This window comes from Orbicella faveolata, unplaced genomic scaffold (assembly GCF_042242905.1).
Source record: "Orbicella faveolata isolate gen_17 unplaced genomic scaffold, um_ofav_v1 contig_46, whole genome shotgun sequence".
Taxonomy (NCBI): domain Eukaryota; kingdom Metazoa; phylum Cnidaria; class Anthozoa; order Scleractinia; family Merulinidae; genus Orbicella; species Orbicella faveolata.
The window spans coordinates 25,043,135-25,062,414 of NW_028301576.1; the positions used below are offsets into that span (position 1 = coordinate 25,043,135).

At 37.8% G+C, this 19,280-nt stretch overlaps 1 protein-coding gene, 1 long non-coding RNA gene and 2 pseudogenes across 4 annotated transcripts; 1 reads left to right on the plus strand and 3 right to left on the minus strand.

The window, feature by feature from the left end:
* Positions 1-1,924: 1,924 nt before the first annotated feature.
* On the plus strand, positions 1,925-9,012 carry LOC149099089 (uncharacterized). Of its 2 annotated transcripts, XR_016203744.1 has the most exons (3): positions 1,949-3,067; positions 3,444-3,626; positions 8,852-9,012. XR_016203744.1 is itself a non-coding variant. In XM_089277862.1 (2 exons), exons 1-2 carry the CDS (start codon positions 2,391-2,393, stop codon positions 3,069-3,071), a joined length of 498 nt encoding a protein of 165 aa, XP_089133988.1. In that variant the 5' UTR covers positions 1,925-2,390. The 2 variants fall into 2 exon arrangements, 1 of the variants encoding a protein (XP_089133988.1); XM_089277862.1 differs by lacking the exons at positions 3,444-3,626; positions 8,852-9,012 and having other exon boundaries at positions 1,925-2,632; positions 2,816-3,071.
* Positions 5,465-9,666, minus strand: LOC110061828 (uncharacterized; annotated as a pseudogene). The gene is made up of 9 exons (XR_016203743.1): positions 9,215-9,666; positions 9,047-9,112; positions 8,883-8,975; positions 8,202-8,526; positions 7,561-7,789; positions 6,898-7,436; positions 6,473-6,686; positions 5,998-6,249; positions 5,465-5,752 (listed from the first exon to the last, which is right to left on the minus strand). The product of XR_016203743.1 is annotated as an uncharacterized LOC110061828 (transcript).
* A 5,726-nt stretch (positions 9,667-15,392) lies between these two features.
* LOC149099090 (uncharacterized) lies at positions 15,393-16,420 on the minus strand. The gene is made up of 2 exons (XR_016203880.1): positions 16,273-16,420; positions 15,393-15,560 (listed from the first exon to the last, which is right to left on the minus strand). It is a non-coding gene; the product is annotated as an uncharacterized LOC149099090 (long non-coding RNA).
* Positions 16,421-16,743: 323 nt separating this feature from the next.
* LOC149099091 (uncharacterized) lies at positions 16,744-18,608 on the minus strand (annotated as a pseudogene).
* Between the last annotated feature and the right edge of the window lie 672 nt (positions 18,609-19,280).

Consider the following 19,280-nt stretch of genomic DNA (forward strand, 5'->3'; position numbering starts at 1 on the left):
TTGTTGTTGCTTTGATACCTGGGAGGGTTACCAAGACCTCTCTGAGATTTCATGTTGTATCTGGAGCTGCAACTGCAGGCACTGGAGGTGTTCCCTGTTCTGCCTCTTGGCCACTGATGGCTGGGTTACTTGTGTCGCATGAGGCGCTGGTTACAGCCCGGTGAGGAGCTGCCTGTTTCCTTCTTCGGTGATATTCAGAGTTGCCACTGGGCCGGCGTTGGCCTGTCTCTGTCCCAACAGCAACTTCTGTCACAATGGTTTGAGACACAAAACACTGAACCAGCCTGTCAAAGTGCCTTCTTAGAGCGGTATCGTGTTCTTCGCTGTCTGGTGCACCTGGCGGCAAGGTTCCAAGCTCATCATGAGTGTCCCAGCTAACTTACTGTCAGTTGGGGCTCCTCCTCAGAACTGCTCCCATATTCTTCGTTTGGTGGTTGTGGTAAAGACCAAAGCACCTGGGACCAGTGATTTGTGGAGGTTGTCCTGAGGGCCTGTAAATGCTCAGTAGTCAGTGGTTCTAAGGTCAAGAAATTCAGGCCAAATCTCATCATCAGCTAAACAAAGTGAGCTGGTTTGTAGCGTTTTCCAGCATATTTGACTGCACTGCCACGAGCTAACAGTATTTCCGCTGTTGACAGCCCGAGACCCTTAATTATTGACCTTGAAGGAAAGCCAGCTATATCTCCTGGAAAATTTAAAATGCTTGTGATTACTGTGGTCTGACTTTTAAAGGGGCACTGTTGCATAATATGGATAAACTGAACGGTGTAGGTGTTTGGGCGATGGAACCTTTGAAAGCCTTTTTGCAGTTCTCTTAGAAAGCACTTAATACTGTATTGTCTTCATTGATACCTTATTAACTATTAACCTGTGCTACAAGCAGTCTCTAAAAAGTGCCTGGGCCAGTTTTGTAGGGCGCATTTGATCATATCTAAATGCTGATTTGGTACCAAACAAGTAATATAAAATGATTATTATGATGTAAGCATGTGTACCTGTGTACCTGTATAAATATGAACTGAGTCTGGACTGTTCATCTCACCTATAGACGAACTATGCACTGCCTGGTTGGAAATCCTTGCTGCAACCGTGATGTTTCCTGGCAGGATGTCTCTGTGGGAGTCTGTGATTAGACATCACGGAAAACCGTGCATGAATTGTGCTGAGATGTGACTCCAAAATGGGGCATGGAGGTGCACTACGTTCCTAAAATCGTTGAGGTGAAGGTCATCCAAATGATCATAAAACAGCTCATTTCCAGTCATACTTTTTTGGCTCAAGGGATGCCCTGCCAGTTGAAACATCTCTTGTTTTGACAAAGTGCCCTCCCTCTGCTTAGTTCTGCCACAAGAGCCCGCCTGATCTTTGAACCATGTTTCTCAGTTGGCGATGTATGCTTCGCAATATTCCCTACACCCTTTAAGTCTACAAATTAGACGTCTGTCTCTCAGTCGTCATGGAATAGCCCACACTGCAGTTGAAGGTTATCAAATAGGAACAACCCAAAATTGAACACTAGTTCTTCAGGCATTTTTGCCAGTCCTGCTGGGAAGTATGGTGTAATTAGGCCAGGCACACACTAGGGTTGTCCACATTATGCTCACAATTTTCACTATTATGCTAATTCTTCATGCTCAAAAAGTGTTTCTATTATGCTCAAAAAGCCCCACTTTTATGCTCAAAATTTTTTCCCTGGATCACTCATTATTTACCTAAAATAAAATACAATCGCTTGATATGCTTATATGGATGGTTATATCAACAACATAAAGTATAAGTATTCCTTTTACATGATCATTTTTTGTTATACCGAAGCATGATGGAGGCTTCAATATAGTCCTCCATAGCACATGCTTGGTTGTCCTGAAAGGCATTTTGTAGCAATGAGAAGATCCTCTCTGAGGCTGCGGATGATGGTTGGATAAGCAAGATTTTCTTGCATGCTTTTGCTCAATTTGGAATCTCTTGTTTGTGATTCCCCCAACAGGTTAAAGCATCAATATCAGGATTGACATCAGTAGCAGCAGCAATGTAAGTTGGTAGTTCCCTTTGGAGGCCATCAATACATGCATCATTGTTCAAGAAATGAACTTTCCTTAAAGTGCCCCTAAAACGGAAAATCATTTGTTTTTTTCCCAATATTTTTCAACTGAAAATGGCTATTTGGGTTCACTAGTGGATCGTAGGATGGAAAAAACTTCAAACCAAGCGTTCTATGGTAAGGTATTTTTGCTATGAAATCGCTGGAAATCTGTCCACCATTACTGAAATCGTGTTCCAGTTGAGTCTGCGGAATGGCAGCAGCATGCATCAATCATGATGTCAGACTCTCAACCCTCGTTGTTGATTTCAGTGTTGTTTAGTAGGCTCTTGAGTAAAAGTTTGAGGAAATGTCCAACATTTCTGACGAAGATTTCTCCGAAACTTCTTCAATCAGTGGATCAGAGTCTTCGGCCGAATCTTCTGAAAGTTTTTATTTGACAGCTGAGGACGTAGAACGATATGACGACAGTTTAGAGCTGATTGCAACCGAAGAAGAGATAGCCAGCTATGCAGAGCAGCTTGCTATCGAAGAAGAGGACGAGGAGATGCTCTGGAGCAGATTTTCTGGTGAAGTTGATGTTGGAACTTGGTCTGTACTACTTTTCTCTTTGCTTCTTTTGACTATTGCGAGCATTTATCTAAAACTTACTCACTTTACAAGTCGGATCGCGAGAGGCTATTACTGGATGTTCAGTCGCTCTCTTACCTTTGGTATTGCTATCTACAGTTGTGAAACTTATTCGCGGGCCATTGGAATGTTGCAATCTTTCAGGTGCAAATGCTCTAACTGTTCATTGGAGTTTGTTGTCAAGCCTGATGAGTGCAGATGCTGTTCGGAAGTTGATCGCTGTTTGGAAAAAATGGAGGAAATAGATATGGAGGGCACCTGTATTACAACACATTCAGGCTTGGATACTGTTTGCCTAAACACGTGGGTATTGCAGACTGCTGTATTGGGACTTAAAACAAGACGGAACAAGTCTTATTCAACCACGATGACTCAACTGGGAGCAGCTGAAAATGAGTGAGTCTGTTTTCGTGTAGCTAAAATGATTCTTCAAAATGTGAAGTCCCAGTAACTTAGTCTTTTTATGTTAGTTATGTTTTGTTGGCAACGTTTGTGGCATTTCAGTTGTTCTAACTACTTACGAAAGTACTAGACGGATATTGTATATTAATTGTCTAGAACTTACCTGTAGATTTTCATAACCCTGCCTCCATTTTATCGTTTTAGTGACCTTTCGTTATTATTTTAATTTTCATAAATTAATATCATAATTTGCAGAAAATTATGCTATTTGGTCCACATACATCTAAAGCATTTTCCTTGAAATTGGGATGATTCATTAGTTTGCATGTAAAAATTACTTACCATGGCATTGTTCTTTTTCAATATCTAGATTCCATAGATCTGTTGCCTACCGGCAATTTGTTCGATTTGTTTGGGAATATGTTGGATCCTCCAACAGAGTCCCCCCTCCCAAGTTGTGTCTACTCTGCTATAAGGAAAGCTTTCCCCAATAATGCAGAACAATATCGAGGCTATGAGGAGGAAACTGAAGACTGACTACATGTATTTGCAGGTATCAGTTAAGAAACATTTTACATACAGTACCTCAAAGGCAATGAACCAATGTGTACACATGCCAACTATTTCATTAACATTGATGTTTAACCTCTGAGACAATGAAGTTAGGTAAAAGCATGAAAACATGTATTTCAGTCTGAATTGGTAATAACCATGCATCAGCATTTTTATGACATCAAAATGTAATTTATAGTAATGGAATACAGAGAAATCATAAGTTAAGGTGTTGATGGCAAAAATCAATCTTCCTGTTTTTGGACTCGACTTGGACGTTTCCTTCAAACTGTTTATATCAAAAAATTATGTTTACCAAGTATTAATTAGCCTTCTGCTTTTGTCAATTATTTTGGTTGCTAAAATGATATGAAAACAGCAAGGGGACTGTGTAGTGGCATGCAGAGAGAATGTCAGAATGTCTTCTCTAGTTGCTGCACTGCCCTTTCTTATGTCCCTTTCTTGGTTTGCCACACTTTTTACATACAGATGCTTTCCTTTTGGATGTGGGAGGCTGGGCGACCTCCTCAAGTTCTGCAGTTGGAGGGCATATCAGTGTCTCCCTTCCTTTCCTTGACTTATACTTTTCCTTGGCATCTTCACTTGTCTCTTTGTTTGCCAGCATAGTGTGTAAGGCCTCAGGAATCTGTCCGTTCAACTCATCCTTTATACACTTTAGATCTGCCCTAGGTGTTGAAATTAGGGTTTCATATATTTCAGACACATAATCTATGGAAATATAAATATGAAAACTGAACTAATATACACAGTCATTCAGAACTACTATTGATAGGACAATTTTAGATTACAGTATGAATGTTACATGTTCCTATGGTGAACTGCTTTCTTCATAATGAATGTATAAGTAACAAATAGAGCTAAAGAGCACTGTGAATGATAAAAAGAAATGTTAATTCCAATACTCTAGTCAAGCTAGCCCATTAGTGAGAGTAGTTAGCCTGAATGTCAATAATACTAATGAATAAACATTATTTTTTCCTCTTACATGTATTGAAGCTGTAGGGGTTAGACAGCTTTAAATTTATTTACCATAATTTTGCTCCACTTTCACCTCTCTGACAGTGGCTTCACCCTCCTTGAATTTTGCATACGTCACCTTTAGCTTTGGATTGCCTTGATCATCAACTTGTGCCTCTCTTTGAAGGTTGTAATTAAAATGTATGGCAGAAAGGATGGTCCTGAAAAAAGTATTATAATAAATGCACAGTAAACAGCTGTTAAGGAAATAACCCCCATTGTAGATTAATAATATACACTTAATGTATGGTCCCAAGGGAAAGGGTTAGTTTTCTTTTCCAGAGAGTTCTGATACGTGTTTCCCGAGACAAAGTCAAGGGAAACATCAGGACTCAAGGGAAAACAAAACCAACTTGTTTCCCGAGGGACCAGACATCAAGTGCACTGTTATATATTTAGACTTTCCCTTCAACAATCACAGCAAAACCCACAAACAAACAAATGTTGTATCCAGCGCGGGCATCAACTATGGAATTGTATCCCAGTCCGGAATTGATCAGAGGCAGGTGAACAAGAATCAACCAATCACAGTGCTCGTTTTGTTGAGTGAAAGTCTAGGAACATAACAATAGTTATTATTATCTGTAGCAGGTTTTCTACTGTTCAATGTAACTGGCTTCACAGATTTATAATATTAATTTTGACATCATGACAAGAACTAGTGTGCTGTTATTTTCTGTCTTGTCTCGACACCCAGCAAGATTGATATCGATATGATAGCTAATGTCAATATTGATTATACACAATAAATAAAAAAATTTCAGTGCGGTGGTTTTAGAATAATTCTAAAGCAGCAATATTATTTAAGGGCCTGAAAAATCAGTAAACATTTTGTGGCAACAATACTAGTGAACTAGCATTTAGACTGCAACTGTTGGCCATTTCTTTCAGGCCACACAACTAATTTAGGTTCTTACCTGGCAAGTATCCCCAGGTAAGAGTAAGCCAGCATCTTGGGTGCAAACTGATTCACGTCAGAGTGATAACCCTCAAGACAGCTTGTTTTTGCTACTGGAGAAGCCTTCTCAATTGCCTTCAACAGAGGTGCCTGGGAAAGTACTTCACACAGTTTTTCATAGGTGACTGACCCTTTGAAATACATATATACATGTACATGGCTTTATTGGTGCCATATAATGAACACATATAAAGAACACAAGTATACTGTATGTACATTGTTATTGCATTCCACTATTTATGCCACATTACCTGAATTGTTTCTACTAAACATCATAAGTGAAAAAAGAGTGAATTTTCTAGGTGTTGAAAGTCATTAACCGTCACAAGAGCATTCATGAATCAGTAAAGATGTTCAAACACAGTGCTGTAAGTACCTTTTGTTAACCAAACACGAGGGCTGGTGATTGGACCATGTGCACACTTGTTAAATAAATGGTTTGGAAGCTCCTTGTGCTTGTTGATGATATGTGACAAAAGGCACTGAAATTTTGCCAGTATGACTTCCCCTTGGTTAGGCATAGTTGGGGTGACTGACCAGTACAAGTGCCTCACACATGCCTTCCACCATTTCCCAATTACCTCACACCCCTTCTCTTTGCTTAACTTGATAAGAGCCTTCTGTATTTCTATTTTGGAGGTAAAAAATGAGTGCAAAGTAAGGCTTTCCATGTGACACTGTACAAAAAGTATTATAAAAATTCTAGTTTTTCTCAAATGTGTTCAATTTACCACCTGATCCAATATATCCATAATATGCACTTGCTCTGCATTAAGCTGACCTAACAGGAAAACAGTAGTAAAGAACTAGCACTAGTGTATGTAGTATTCACAGACTGGTATAAATCTTACTTTTACTAATGTGCCATAGGTCAAAGCAGTGGTCAATTACAGGCTTCCCCAGCGCTTTGCACTTCTTCGGACAAGTCTCCCGCATCCATTTGGCTCTTTGCATATGTCGATCAGAAATAAAGGCCTTTATAATCATGCCTGTGCCAAGCAGGAAGGCAAAAGCCTTTTGGTGGCCTGTAAACTCCATGTTGCTGCTACTACCGGCTTGATTGGCCTAAGGAACAGTCAGTTTCAATTGGCAATTTTAACATACATTGTGCCATGACATGTTGAATTACATGTACACTGTTAACATACAGAAATTTTTACATTGTGAAACATGCAATAGTCGTATTATTCACAAAAAAACATGGTGTAATTTGTGGATTTTGCAAAGTTATTGAAATAAAATTACTATTAGTAATACTAATTGATATTTCTGGTACCTGGATCAGTACAATATGGATGATGAGGCCCACAGTTTAACAAAATATGGTGTAGGTTCCATATTTTGCTGAGTGGCCCATACTGTCATGGTGGCCATCCCCTGCAAGCACAACTTCTTTACCATTCAGTTTTTCCAGAATCCGAGCCTGGTAGTTGCGCCAAAACTTCATTATTGATGGTATTAGGAGATGCCTCTGATGGTAATAATAAGTGGGTTGGGAATATACCAAGCATCCCCATGTACTTGAACACCAACAACACTTTGTAAACAGAAGCACCCGCACAAAGGATTGCGAAGCTCAACAAAAGGTTTCCAGCAGGAAACCTTCCAAGGAGATACGGCTGACTCTGCCAAACGTAACTTCCCTGGCACATGCTGCAAGTTGTCTTAATCGTTATCATTGTCCCTGTCTGTGACACACTGATATGAGGACTTGTGGCAAAGCACAGGTGGCAGTATTGGAATAGGAGCAGTAACTTTGATAAGAAGACAATTCCTTTTGGTTCCTGTTGTACATTCTTTCCCTCACAAGTCAACCTAAAAGAAAAATAAAAGAAAGCAGGGTGGGCGGTAATCAGTCTTAAACAGGAAAAACCAACTGCAATAAGTGCTTTTAACAGTATTACTTGAAAAGTAGCTGTTACAGTAGCATAATTCTTACCTTGGTTTTTCACCCTTTTCACTGTCATCATGGTCTCCAGTTTTCATGTAAGTGGCATCTAATTCAATGTCAGGTGACCACAATGGGTCCCCTTCATCAACATCCATTGCTTGCTCTCCCTCCCCAACTGCCGCATCTTCATCAGCATCATCATTATTATATATCACATCCTCTGTTGGTGCTTCAGGTGTGTTAGTGCCAAACAAATCATCTTCACTAGTTTGAGTTCCTAGGAATAACATTACAGTTTTTAGACCTGTCCTAGAAGATATCCATACCCATGCCTATGACAGTTCCAGGACATTATGTGAGGAAGGGGACTCATCTTCTAACCAAACTTTGTAAGAAAAAGTATAGGGTAAACTGGAAATTGTATGAGTTCAACTGCTAGAACACCCTTGCAATTAGGGAAGGTAGGGACATTGCTGTGAGCCGCATAGTATTCCATAATAAAAATAAATAAGTAAATAAATGTTGCTAGCCAAAACTTGAACACATTAACTCATAAAATAGATAACTGCACCATAACCAGTTAAAGGCTTGAAGCATATTGTGTTTACTTTATATCTGCATGTAGTCTGTTGTTGTGTTTACAATGTATTGATTGGCCTTGTGGTGTTCTGTGATAATATAAGGCTCACCTGAAGATACTAACTGTGGCCTTTGGCTCATTTCTTGAAATGTTTTGGCCCAGTTTCTTTGGTTTTCTTCCATTTTTTGAGTAACTGATTTTAGTCGAGACTGTCCAATTTTTACTTTCCTTTGAAGTTTTTTCTTTTCACTCAGCAAAACAAGGCAGTTGACACATGATTCTTTCTTTCTGTGGGGTTTTTTGCCCTTGGAAGATACCTGGCTTTGTGTAGTGGATTGTTCTGTGAGCACCTCTGATGAAGTGCAGTCCAGTGAACTGTGAGAGGTAATGGGGGATACTACAGGCAGCTGAACATCACTATGACTCTGGCCTGTCTGAAAATGCAAAACAGTCATTCATGTTTTTTAATTATGTTGGCATATAATAATAGTCATACGTAGTAGAACTATAAAACAAAAATAGAGAAAAAATTACGAAGGTAAGTGAGCTTAACCTTTCTAAAAGCAAGAGAAATAGTCATGCATGGTAGCTATATCAAAGCTGATTAAGGCTGCTGGCTGGACATCGCTGGATTAATTTGTTGTTGTCTGTAGTAGAAACCAGTCAATTTTTACTTTCTATGCATTTTAAGTTCTAGGAAGTTCTATGCCTTGCATGTATCACTTGGCTGAACTAACCACCCTATCTTATTATTCCTAGTTATTGAACAGAGATCTCTACAAATTAATACCTCATAACTGATGGGAGTACTTGACAGAATGTCCATGTATGTGTCTGATCCACAAGTGAGGGCCGGAGAACCAGGAGCTGGACAAGGATCGTTCTGCGAGAAATGAAATAAATAAGAGTTGTGCTAGCAATTGTAAAGCTTTATGCGTTAGTAAGATAACTTACAGAAGTGTCTCCGGATCCGGATGCTACAGGCGACATCAAAACATGTGGACATTGGTCAAATTCCTCCTGGCAAGAAATACAGATATTATATTTTTATCAAACAATCGCTGTTACTGGAAAAAGGCAGTGCAAAAGATAGCCAAATGGGGACCTTTATTGTGTCCTTACAGGCAAAACATTTGTGCAGGTGCTGCTCCTTGTTGCTGGGACTGGAGGCGCAGTAGCAGGCTCGGAAACCAATTCCATGATGATCTATAGAAACAAAAGTATTCAAGTTATAGCTAGTTATGTGTGAAAGAAACATGCCATCATGGATAGGAATGTGAGATCTGAGATGTCGCATAATTTTTAGAGTTTGTAGATACCGGATACTGAAGACATCTAAGATGCCCTGTACATTTTCTGGTACCTATATGTCTTGTTCGCCGGAAAGGGCAAATAAACTAAATAAGAGTGTATAGGAGAAATAGTGACCCAGAACGTCCGACTCTAGAACTGTTGCATATTCCAATTTTTTTCCTCGAAAGGGTACATTTCATAGGGCCTGTTTACTAGGAGGTAGGGTAACAAACAAAACACACATGGTTTACCTTACGACGACTCCGCTGTGAAAGAGGTTGTTCGACAACCTTCCAAATGGTTGGCACAGAATGCGGCAGAAGATATCTTCTTGATCGCTCGAAATGAATTGTTCTGCCAAAGCAGGTTTCGTCGAAGTGTTCGGAGCAGACCATGAAGCGTCCCGCCGGATTAAAATTTGCTCGATGTGTTCGAACAAACCTTACCCATTTGTCACCGTCGCTCTTATTTGCAGGGCTTGTATGCGACGAAATGCCGATACTGTGATCTGAGTAGTTGCTGCAGCCTTGAACTACACAACGACTACCAGGCATTGTCCATTTCACCACTCTGGAAGCACGGTGTTATAAAGTTATTTTACAATAACATGCTTGGATATAGAGGTTTTGTATGGGAAATTAGCCATGTGCCTTTGGTGAGTTGAGAGTCTGACGTCACTTCCTCTAAATTGTAACCGTGTCTTCTTCTGGCTCACTGGAACACTGTTCGGTAATGGCGGCGGTAAATATCGCTACCTTTCCCCGTTCGAAAAATGTGACTTCCCTTGCTTGTATCAAACCCAAATTTTGGGAGGTAAGTGAAAACAGCATGTACTTTCAAAAAGCGTTCAAACATAAAAGATGGAAAATTTGATTTTAGGGGCACTTTAATTGGTCACTTAAAATTGCAGCAGTGGGCTGAATTTCCGCTATTGTGACTGGGTTGAACAGGTGGCTGTAACTGATCCCCACTGTTCAAAAATTTAGATGTGGAGTAACCATATGTTGGTTGAACACAAGCCATTGCATAGGCCTCTGACTGTCACTGAAGGGCAATGTTTCCATTGGCAATGTTTCTTATAACAGCACTGCAGTTTGGGAAGTGTACATTTCTCATCTCTGCCTCCAACTTTCTTATTATCTCATATGCTCACAAGCACAGAGAGCCATCACCTTCAAGCTGATATGTAGACTGAAAATTGGCTTCATGGCTTCAACTGTAATTGCCAGCTCCACTGTGAGAAAGGGCAGCTTCTGTTGGTCATTCAATATGTCCTGCAGTTTACGTGCAGTCACTTGTGGTATCTGACCTCCATTGGCAAAGGCTGGTATATCACCAAAGAGGTCATGCACTTGCACCATCATTTCATACTTGGACCACCATCTGGTCTCTGAGTAGGACTTAAGAAACTGTCCAGTTATTGCTTTGAATGCAATTCTTGAGCAGGCACTGTGTGCAAAAAGGCTGACCCATGACCTCATGAACTTCTCAAGATGTGGTGTAGCCATCTTTTCACCAACATGATCAAGAGTATGGTTAAAACAGCCAATGTCCACCAGGTCTGGGTACAAGATCTTTAGATGCCTTATTGCTACATTATTAACAGATGCACAATCCCTTGCTGCAGCAAGTAGAGAGCTACGTGGAATGGAAAAGTCTACAGACAGAGTTCTTAGCAGTTGGTGTGCTAACTCCTCCCCATTCATAGATTTTGTAACTAGAAGAAGCCGAACCAATCGCTGTTCAACTTTCCAATCAGTAACAAATTGGAAAATAATATTCAGGGCCTCAGCTATATGAGTTGTCCCATGAAAAATGATACTCACATCCCTTTGATTTCTTTTACTTTCTTCATTTCATATTTGGCAATAACATCTATTAAGTCTGAAAGATGTCTACTTGAAGTCAAAGAAAATGCTTTCTCTTCAAGTAACTCCCAAAAACAGTCAATCTTATTTAATAGAACATAGCAGAAACATACTCTGTTAACATTATATTTTGGTCATTATTGAATTTCAAATTGTTTTGTTCCTTGCTGCTTTAATTTTATTTTAGGCACAAAGCCTTTACAGGGTGTATTACTGAAGCTTTACATGTTTGCCACTCATCTCAAACAGAGAGAAAGATCAGAGATTGTGGGTTTAGAAAAATACTCACCTTTTTTCTGCTAACAGACAAATTCAGCCACCCTCATCTGGATATACCCTACTGCAACTGTTACTGCTTATGACAACCTGTTTTTCTTGCAACCCCTTGTTTATTACCTAAGTTGATAAGGCGAATAAAGATGTTGTTATGCTGTTGTTATAAAACTGTGTATTAAATTCTATTCAACCCACTGAAATGAAATGGAAAATGTGCTAATATTTTGTAGTAAAGTAGCTTACTACTTCCTCTTTCATTTGTCCTTCAAAATTAATAACTTACTGATCACAAAGACCAGTTCAGAGTTTTAAGGTGCTCTGGACACTTTTGCATATGGGATATTCAATAACAAGGTTGTACTGTTTCAAGTCATGTTTTTTCAGATGACTGAAATACAACTGGTAGGACATGTAGAACGCTCATGGAGAGTTCTTCTGAACATTATTGTAATACGCTAAATTGAAGGGTTTTAGTTCCTTATTTCTATTCAAAGTAGCATGTGTACACACAAGGACTGGTGAAGTCTGAATACGAGCCAAGGGGCCCATCAGGCCAAATCTAATCCTGGTTTCTATAGCATGAAACAACTAGGAGTATTTCTAATACCCCCTGGATGGGATGCTAGTCCATCACAGTGTTACCCCCAACATTAAGCTTGCTGGTACCCATTTATACACTAGAGAGAGTGGAGAGAGGCACTGTGAGAGTAAAGTGTCTTACCAACACAATGCAATGACCCCAGCCAGGGCTCAAACAATGAGGCCACCGAGCCTCCCACACACAAGGCCAGCCTATAAGTATTGTCTTGCAGCTTTTGCGTTTTGTGTCTCATAACTATTATTAATACCTTTCATGCTTTTTTGTAGAAGTGCACATGATTTGATAAATTATTAATTTTGTCAAAAAATCAAATTGAACAGAAATCCAGGTGCCCTAAATTTATTAATGCTGAAAAAACATACTTAATGTCCTGTTTACTTGCATGTGTTTGACTTTTTTGCTTGTTTACAATGAATCTTGCCAGAGCCCTCTCCAGGTTGTAACATTTAACACTGTACATATTTTAAAATTGTAAAGTGTTTTCATTGTGGCAATCTAAAATAAATAGCATGAGAAACAAAAATCTCCATCAATTCATGTGTTTTGTTATTGGGGCATATTTAGAAAGCCATGAGAAGACTTGTTCACATATTTCAGTGTCGACTTCCTGTAGAGAAAAAAGAACACATGTGATGTTAATATTTATAAGCATTAGAGACATTATTCACCTCATAAATCTTTGCCAGTTATAAATTTTTGTTTGATGTTTACAACCCTTACTTTCAAGAAAGAAATCTTACGTGCTGAGAACTTTCTTCTATATTTCTTTAACAGAATGGTTAATTTTTACATTTAGGTAGCTTTAATAACATAATGTATTGTGTTGTTCCAGAAAATATCCATACTCCTCACATGGAAGGTCTTTTTGGTATGAATCTTCCAACACCACTGAAAATTCCATTTAAGCACCATACCTTCTTTTAAATAACAGGCAGTCAAAAACTGCTTGTGGATGCTGGTAGTTTTGTAGGGAGATTGAAGGAATTAAAAAATTGTAAGTGCAAGATTACCTAAAAGAGCAGTACACCTTCGACAACAGATAGGAGATAATAAATTTATGCAAGAGACAACAAGTTTTGGCATTATGTCTTTAAGACAAAATGCCCCTGTCCACATATAGAAGAGATAGGAAAGGTTTTTTAGTAAATTTTCTGCATGTAAAATCCAAGGGGGTCATGTCGGGGGCGGTTTGTTTAGGGGCGTAAAGATTGGTATTCAAAGAGTGGTAAAAGGAGAATAAGACTACCATGTACCAAGGAAACAACATTTTTATTGATGAACTCAAATAGTGCAGATTGCAAAAATTATTGTTCTTAGAATTAACAGGTAAAAAAATCAGTGGGTGAGTTCTTATAAGTTGTTTAAAAGTAACTCAACACTATACAATATTTAAAATGCACAAAGTGAAACAGTGAAGTAACCTCTGTTAATTTGCAAGGTATCTTTTAACTATGTTGTAACTGACCTGGTATTCAAAACATTAATGTAAGGATGGCATTGAAATTGTATTTTTTTTTTTTTAATGTTGCTTTTGGGCGATAATAAAATTATTGTTTCAGTACATTAACACAAGGGGATATCGCCCAAGTAGTCATGTTCGCATGAGAGAGATAAATTAATAGTAAAGGAATACAAATAACCAGCAACGGTTAAGTAACAACTGCATACAATATTAATGGAGGGTAGTAATATAAACCCATTTGTGTGGTTTTGTTTGCCATAAATGCTTATCCCTACCCTCCAATATATTTTGTCGAAGTTTCTTAATTGATGAAGCTGTTTATAGTATTATTAAAGGAACTAAATGTTACAGTGCTTTTGTTTTCTAGGGAATAAATCTTAATATCACTATAAGGAGAGTTTCCTCGAAATCACTTGGGTTGTTTTGTCTGCTACATTGTATGTTTTCATCCCCTGTCTGCAATGTAACTTTCTTCAAGTGTTCTTATGGCATTTCAGATAACAACTGACAGTCAGTTGTTTTGAGTAAGCTGCTTATAGTATTATTAAGGGAGGTAAACTTGGGAATGTTTTTATCCTGCATTGATTAATAACAATTTGTACAAATAATATTTTCTTTTTCAAGTACTTAAAAGAGTAGTTATGTTGCAGTTGTTAGAGTTTTCCTTACTGTAAGGGGAGGAACTGTGAAATTACTTGAGTTGTTTTGTCTGCTATAATTTTCTATCCCCTGCTTGCAACATGATAGTGGGATATCAGATAACGACATCTGACAGTCTGTTGTTTTGAGGGAGCTGATAATGGCATTGTTAAAGCAAGTAAACTTCAGGATCTTTTTGTCCTTCATGGATTGAATGACAATTTGAGCAACTAATTTTGTATTACATGTGTTTGAAAGAGTAGTTATGTTGCAATTGTTACAAGTTACAGTTTCCTCTTCAAGTTGTGCTTCACTGATGGTCATGTTGCATACTATGCAAGAGGCCATATGTTTGATGTGCACACCAATGCAGCGGCCTTCAATTGTGTTGTCTTGTATTTCTGGTGTGGTCAGATTGATATTGTGTAAATCTTCAATTTCTTGAGGGTCAGTGAGTTCATTTGTATTTAAGTACTTTATGTCATCAAAGATACCAACTTTCAAATTCTTGAAAAGATGTTTTCCCTGTTTGAATTTTGTCAATTATGCCTTCCCAGAGGACTAGTTTAACTGAGTTAGTTTCATCTGCTATTAGACAGTCAGTTTTGTATTTTGCTTTTTCGCCGTCTTTTACATCAACTTGCTTCTTTTCCTGTTTTTTTTTAGGACTTTTTCTTTGACGTGTAATGTTTCATATACATCTTTTTCCAGTGCTTTGGTAATGGTGCATAACTGGTTGCTGAAGTGTTCACTAGAGGTATAGGGCAGTGAAGTTGGAGTTACCTTTGCATGTTTTGCAATTGTGAATTCTTCTTCTTGTTTGTGAAATCTTTTTGATGCTGTTTGCTTCACTCCTGTGATTTTTAGGGAGGTGGCGTGGCCAAGTGGTTTAGGGCGCTGGATTTGAAATCTGGAGGTCCCTGGTTCAAATCCTCCATCCTACCACTATCTGGACTTGTTCTCGGTAGCCTCGAGTTCAACTCCTCGACCATGTTGTGTAAATAGCCAACTGGTCAGCCTCCCACCAGTTGGGATTCTTAATAGTTTATGTTATATTTGAAATATTTGTTTATTTTTTTACAGTGTCCCCAATTAGCACATTAGTGCTAAACACATCGACACTTAAATAAAGTGATTATTATTATTATTTTACTGGTGATTTATTAAGGAACGCTTGTTTTAAATTCATGCGCTTTTGAGGTGAATAACAGACACTACAGACTGCTTTGTCCTGTCCTGTTTGAATGCGACAGTTGAAGTAGTTGGTTGTGGAATTCCTTGCAGTTTGTACTTCTGTTAATAAGTGCACATATCCTTCAATGGATTCGTCTAGGAAAAAATTTAGAAGAACAATTTATTTTTAGTAATTTTGTATTTATGGTCAGTCAATTTAGTAGAATCGAAGAATGTCTATTAAATGCTGACCCATTAGGCAGCCACTTCCTATTAAGCAGCCAAAAGTATTGTCAGGATTTTAATAATAACTAAATAAAACTGCTATAAAGCAGCCACTGCCACCATTTGAATGTTCTACTGTTTTTACTCCCATTGAGTAACCAGCATATCAGGGTCGCAACCAGACTTTTGACACAGATGTGGCAAGTTCTGTGATTGCTAAAGGCATGAGCTGCTAGGGGGGTCTGTGGGCATGCCCCCCAGAAATTTTTGAAATCTAGCATCTCTCAAATTCTATTTTCAGTATTTTTTAAAGGAATTTCATTTGAAAATGCAATCTCGTTCAACTGGGGATTATTTTGCCATCTAACTGTATTTTGTTTTTAATTTTGGGTTAAAATCTAGATGAGGCAAGTGCCTTCCATGTCTCTTGGTAGTTACAGCCCTGAGCAAGAGTGTAATATAAGAGCAATGAGCTTGGATATATAGAGAAGAGGTAGAGTCGAAAGTGACAATTGATAAAATCATTCAAACACAAGTTTGGTGCAGTCTTTATGAGATTTCGAGATGAACTGCTAATGAGTTGTCATTTCTCCAAGGCTTGTTTCTAACAGGGGTTGTATAGTATATACAAGCTTTTTTTTACCTGACTCTTTACTTTTGGTATTGATCTTTGTTGTTGATGTACTTTTACTGAAAGAAAAGAAAATAGATTATTAGATTTCCATTAAGTTAATGTACATGCAATTGCATTCACTTACCTATAATGGCAATTGGTTAATGTATTTAAAGGGTCTTATCAGGATACAACAACTTACCTTGAGTTTGAGTCCATGTTTGGAATGTCAGTAACTGTGAAATAAAAGTAACAATATTGACTGAGATAATTTCTATATTTGTACTCAAATGAACTACTTTGTAATGTGGTTTCTTTAGTACTTGTATATGTGCAATTTAAATGATCATGTAATGTAAATGACCATGTGACATGCGGTTAAGCGAACGAAAGCCTGTTTTGTTAACTTAACAGTTAAACACACTTAAAGAGTTTTGGCCACCAGTTCAACTTCATTTTGCTTGTGAAAATTGTTGTTTAATTTAAATGCCTTTGAACTTTCAAGTTAACGATGAATCATAGACGTTTGAAACCTTGCCTTCCATTTATCAAATCTCTTTCCCTATTGTTTTGGAAAAGACTTTGATATTTAAGCTAAATCACTAAAGCAATCAACAAGTGCACAAACGGATTTGTGATCTGTAAAATATGTTTCAAGTATTTGTACTTTAATATTTGATATTGGTATGTTGCTATAAACATGATCTATACAAGTCTTGTTATCAGTGGTGTAACATGACACAAGCTGTTTATATCCATGATCTCTAACAAATAAGTTATAAAGTGATGTTCTTTCTGTGGTTTTTAGCGAGTCAATATTGAAGTCGCCAATAAAAACATTGAGTAGCAAGGCCTGTAAAGAAAGGACATTTGAAAGAGCAGAACACATTTGCACTATAGGTACACTAGGTGAGCGATATATGCCAAATATATGCATGTGTGGAGCAGTCATTAGTCTGATAGCAGTTATTTCAATTCATGAGAATTACAGGAGTATGGATAACCAGGATAGTAATCAATACGACTATAAACTGCTGTACCTCCATATGGTCGGAGATTATTACTTGTTATTCTACTATCATTTCTAAATAAAGTGTAGTTATCAATAACATATAAACTATTGTCATCAGAATGGCTGAATCTGGTCTCTGAAAAAATATTTACATCAGTACTTGAGTAGTTCCAGTCAGTGCACACATCTTCAATGCGTCTATGTAAAGACCTTGCGTTTAAATAACAAAGTTTCAATGGCACTTCGCTTGCATTGTAAATGGAATTTATACACAAATGCAATTTAGCTTCAGTTTTTAACCTTAGCATTTCTTTCTGCACATCGGTATTTACAGGTATTTTCTCTTCACAACGGTTTATTATGTATAAGCCTTCCATTGTTGTTACTCTGCTTAAACCTACATAGTGAATATGAGGTATTGTTTTTTTAGTATCATAGTTGACAACTATTTTAGGAACCGTATCACCTTGGGACCTGTGAATGGTTTTTGCAGCAGCAGGATGCAGTGGGAATTGTTTTCTTATGACCTATACTGTTCTATTTTTACCTACTGCGAACTGTGATGTAACTTGTTTGATGGGTGTCCATGAAGGTTCAATGCCTTGCACATAGAGATGTCTATTATCATGTCTTGTTTTCTCACCAATATTAACACAATCAAATTGTACCCATATAATACCTGAAGGTTTGCCAGTTTGTTGTAGTTGAATAAGTTTGACTATATTAGCAGCACCATTTGTCAAGCCATCATCAATTCTCATATTATGAGAGATATCTGTCCTTTCACCTACTGCTAGGTTCAGCACTGTATGCAATTGACTTGTTTCATTTGGTTGATCAAGTGGAATTTGTTTTAGTATTTTTCCCTGAGTGTCTGAGATTGAGCTCCAATGACAGTGTGATGTGCTTTGATTGAGTACTTAGGACCAGACATAGCATTGTGAGCTCTGTCGTTGAAATTGTTTACTTTAGCATTCTGTATGAATAAGTGAGGTACATCAAGATATTTGTTGCTGTTGGAATCTATTAACCTCTCTTTAAACTTCATAATATATTGACAGGTATGTTTACCTTCTGTCAATCTGTTAAGCATTTGAGCAAACATTTTACTTTCTCTTTGCCTCATAATTTCATGTAGTTCAAACATTCTAAAATGTTCTTGCCAAAGGTTAGGTGCAAGAATACTATACTCTGAATTGTCTAGGTGTTTAAATGTGTAACCATCCATTACTGGTTGAAGTTGAAATAGGTCACCTATAGCAACAATACTCACACCTCCGAAGGGTAAATGACTGCCTTTAATATCTTTAAGTCTATTATTGATTTGAATATTAAACATACTGTTGCCAACCATGGATATTTCATCTGTAAATATCAATTTGAGATCACCTAGTTGACATCTCAGGGTATTGAGTCTACTTGAGTCAGGGCATTTGTACGTTTTCAGGGTGAAATGCAAATATTCCAAGAGCAGTATGTATGGTATTGCCTTTGATATTATTAGCAGCTTTACCAGTAGGTGCTAGTAACAACACCTTTACTTGTCTAAAGTCAATGCCTGCTCTCTGATTATAATATTTTAAGGCTGCCTGATACAAGGCCTTTGTTACAACTGATTTCCCAACTCCTGCTCCTCCACTAAGAAAACAATGAAATGGCTCGTCTGATGTTTTAATCAGATGTAATACATGGTAAAAAAATTCCTTTTGCTCTTTGTTCAAAGTTTGAATCATGTGTCTGTAGTCGTCATCCTGCATTTCATATAGTAGTAGTGGTTCATGATTTAGATCAACTGATGGAATGCCAATGTCATCAGAAAGATTGTAGTTCTCATTTAAGTCAGGTTGTAAATCTTGATTACCTTCTGCTTCATCTTGGCATTCAACATTTTGAGTACTTGGTGCTAACATGTCATATTGATTGTCCATGTCTTCCATATTATTTGCATGTTCTTGTATTTCATTGAAGTCTACATTGCATACAGAATATTCTTTTATCTTTTCATTTATTTTATGAGCCATAAGAG

Excerpts from the sequence above, each read along its gene's own strand:
- LOC149099089 (XM_089277862.1), top strand. The coding sequence starts at position 2,391 with ATGTCCAACATTTCTGACGAAGATTTCTCCGAAACTTCTTCAATCAGT. Across the intron at positions 2,633-2,815 it reads GAAGTTGATGTTGGAACTTG|GTGCAAATGCTCTAACTGTT; the intron begins GTCTGTACTACT and ends GCAATCTTTCAG.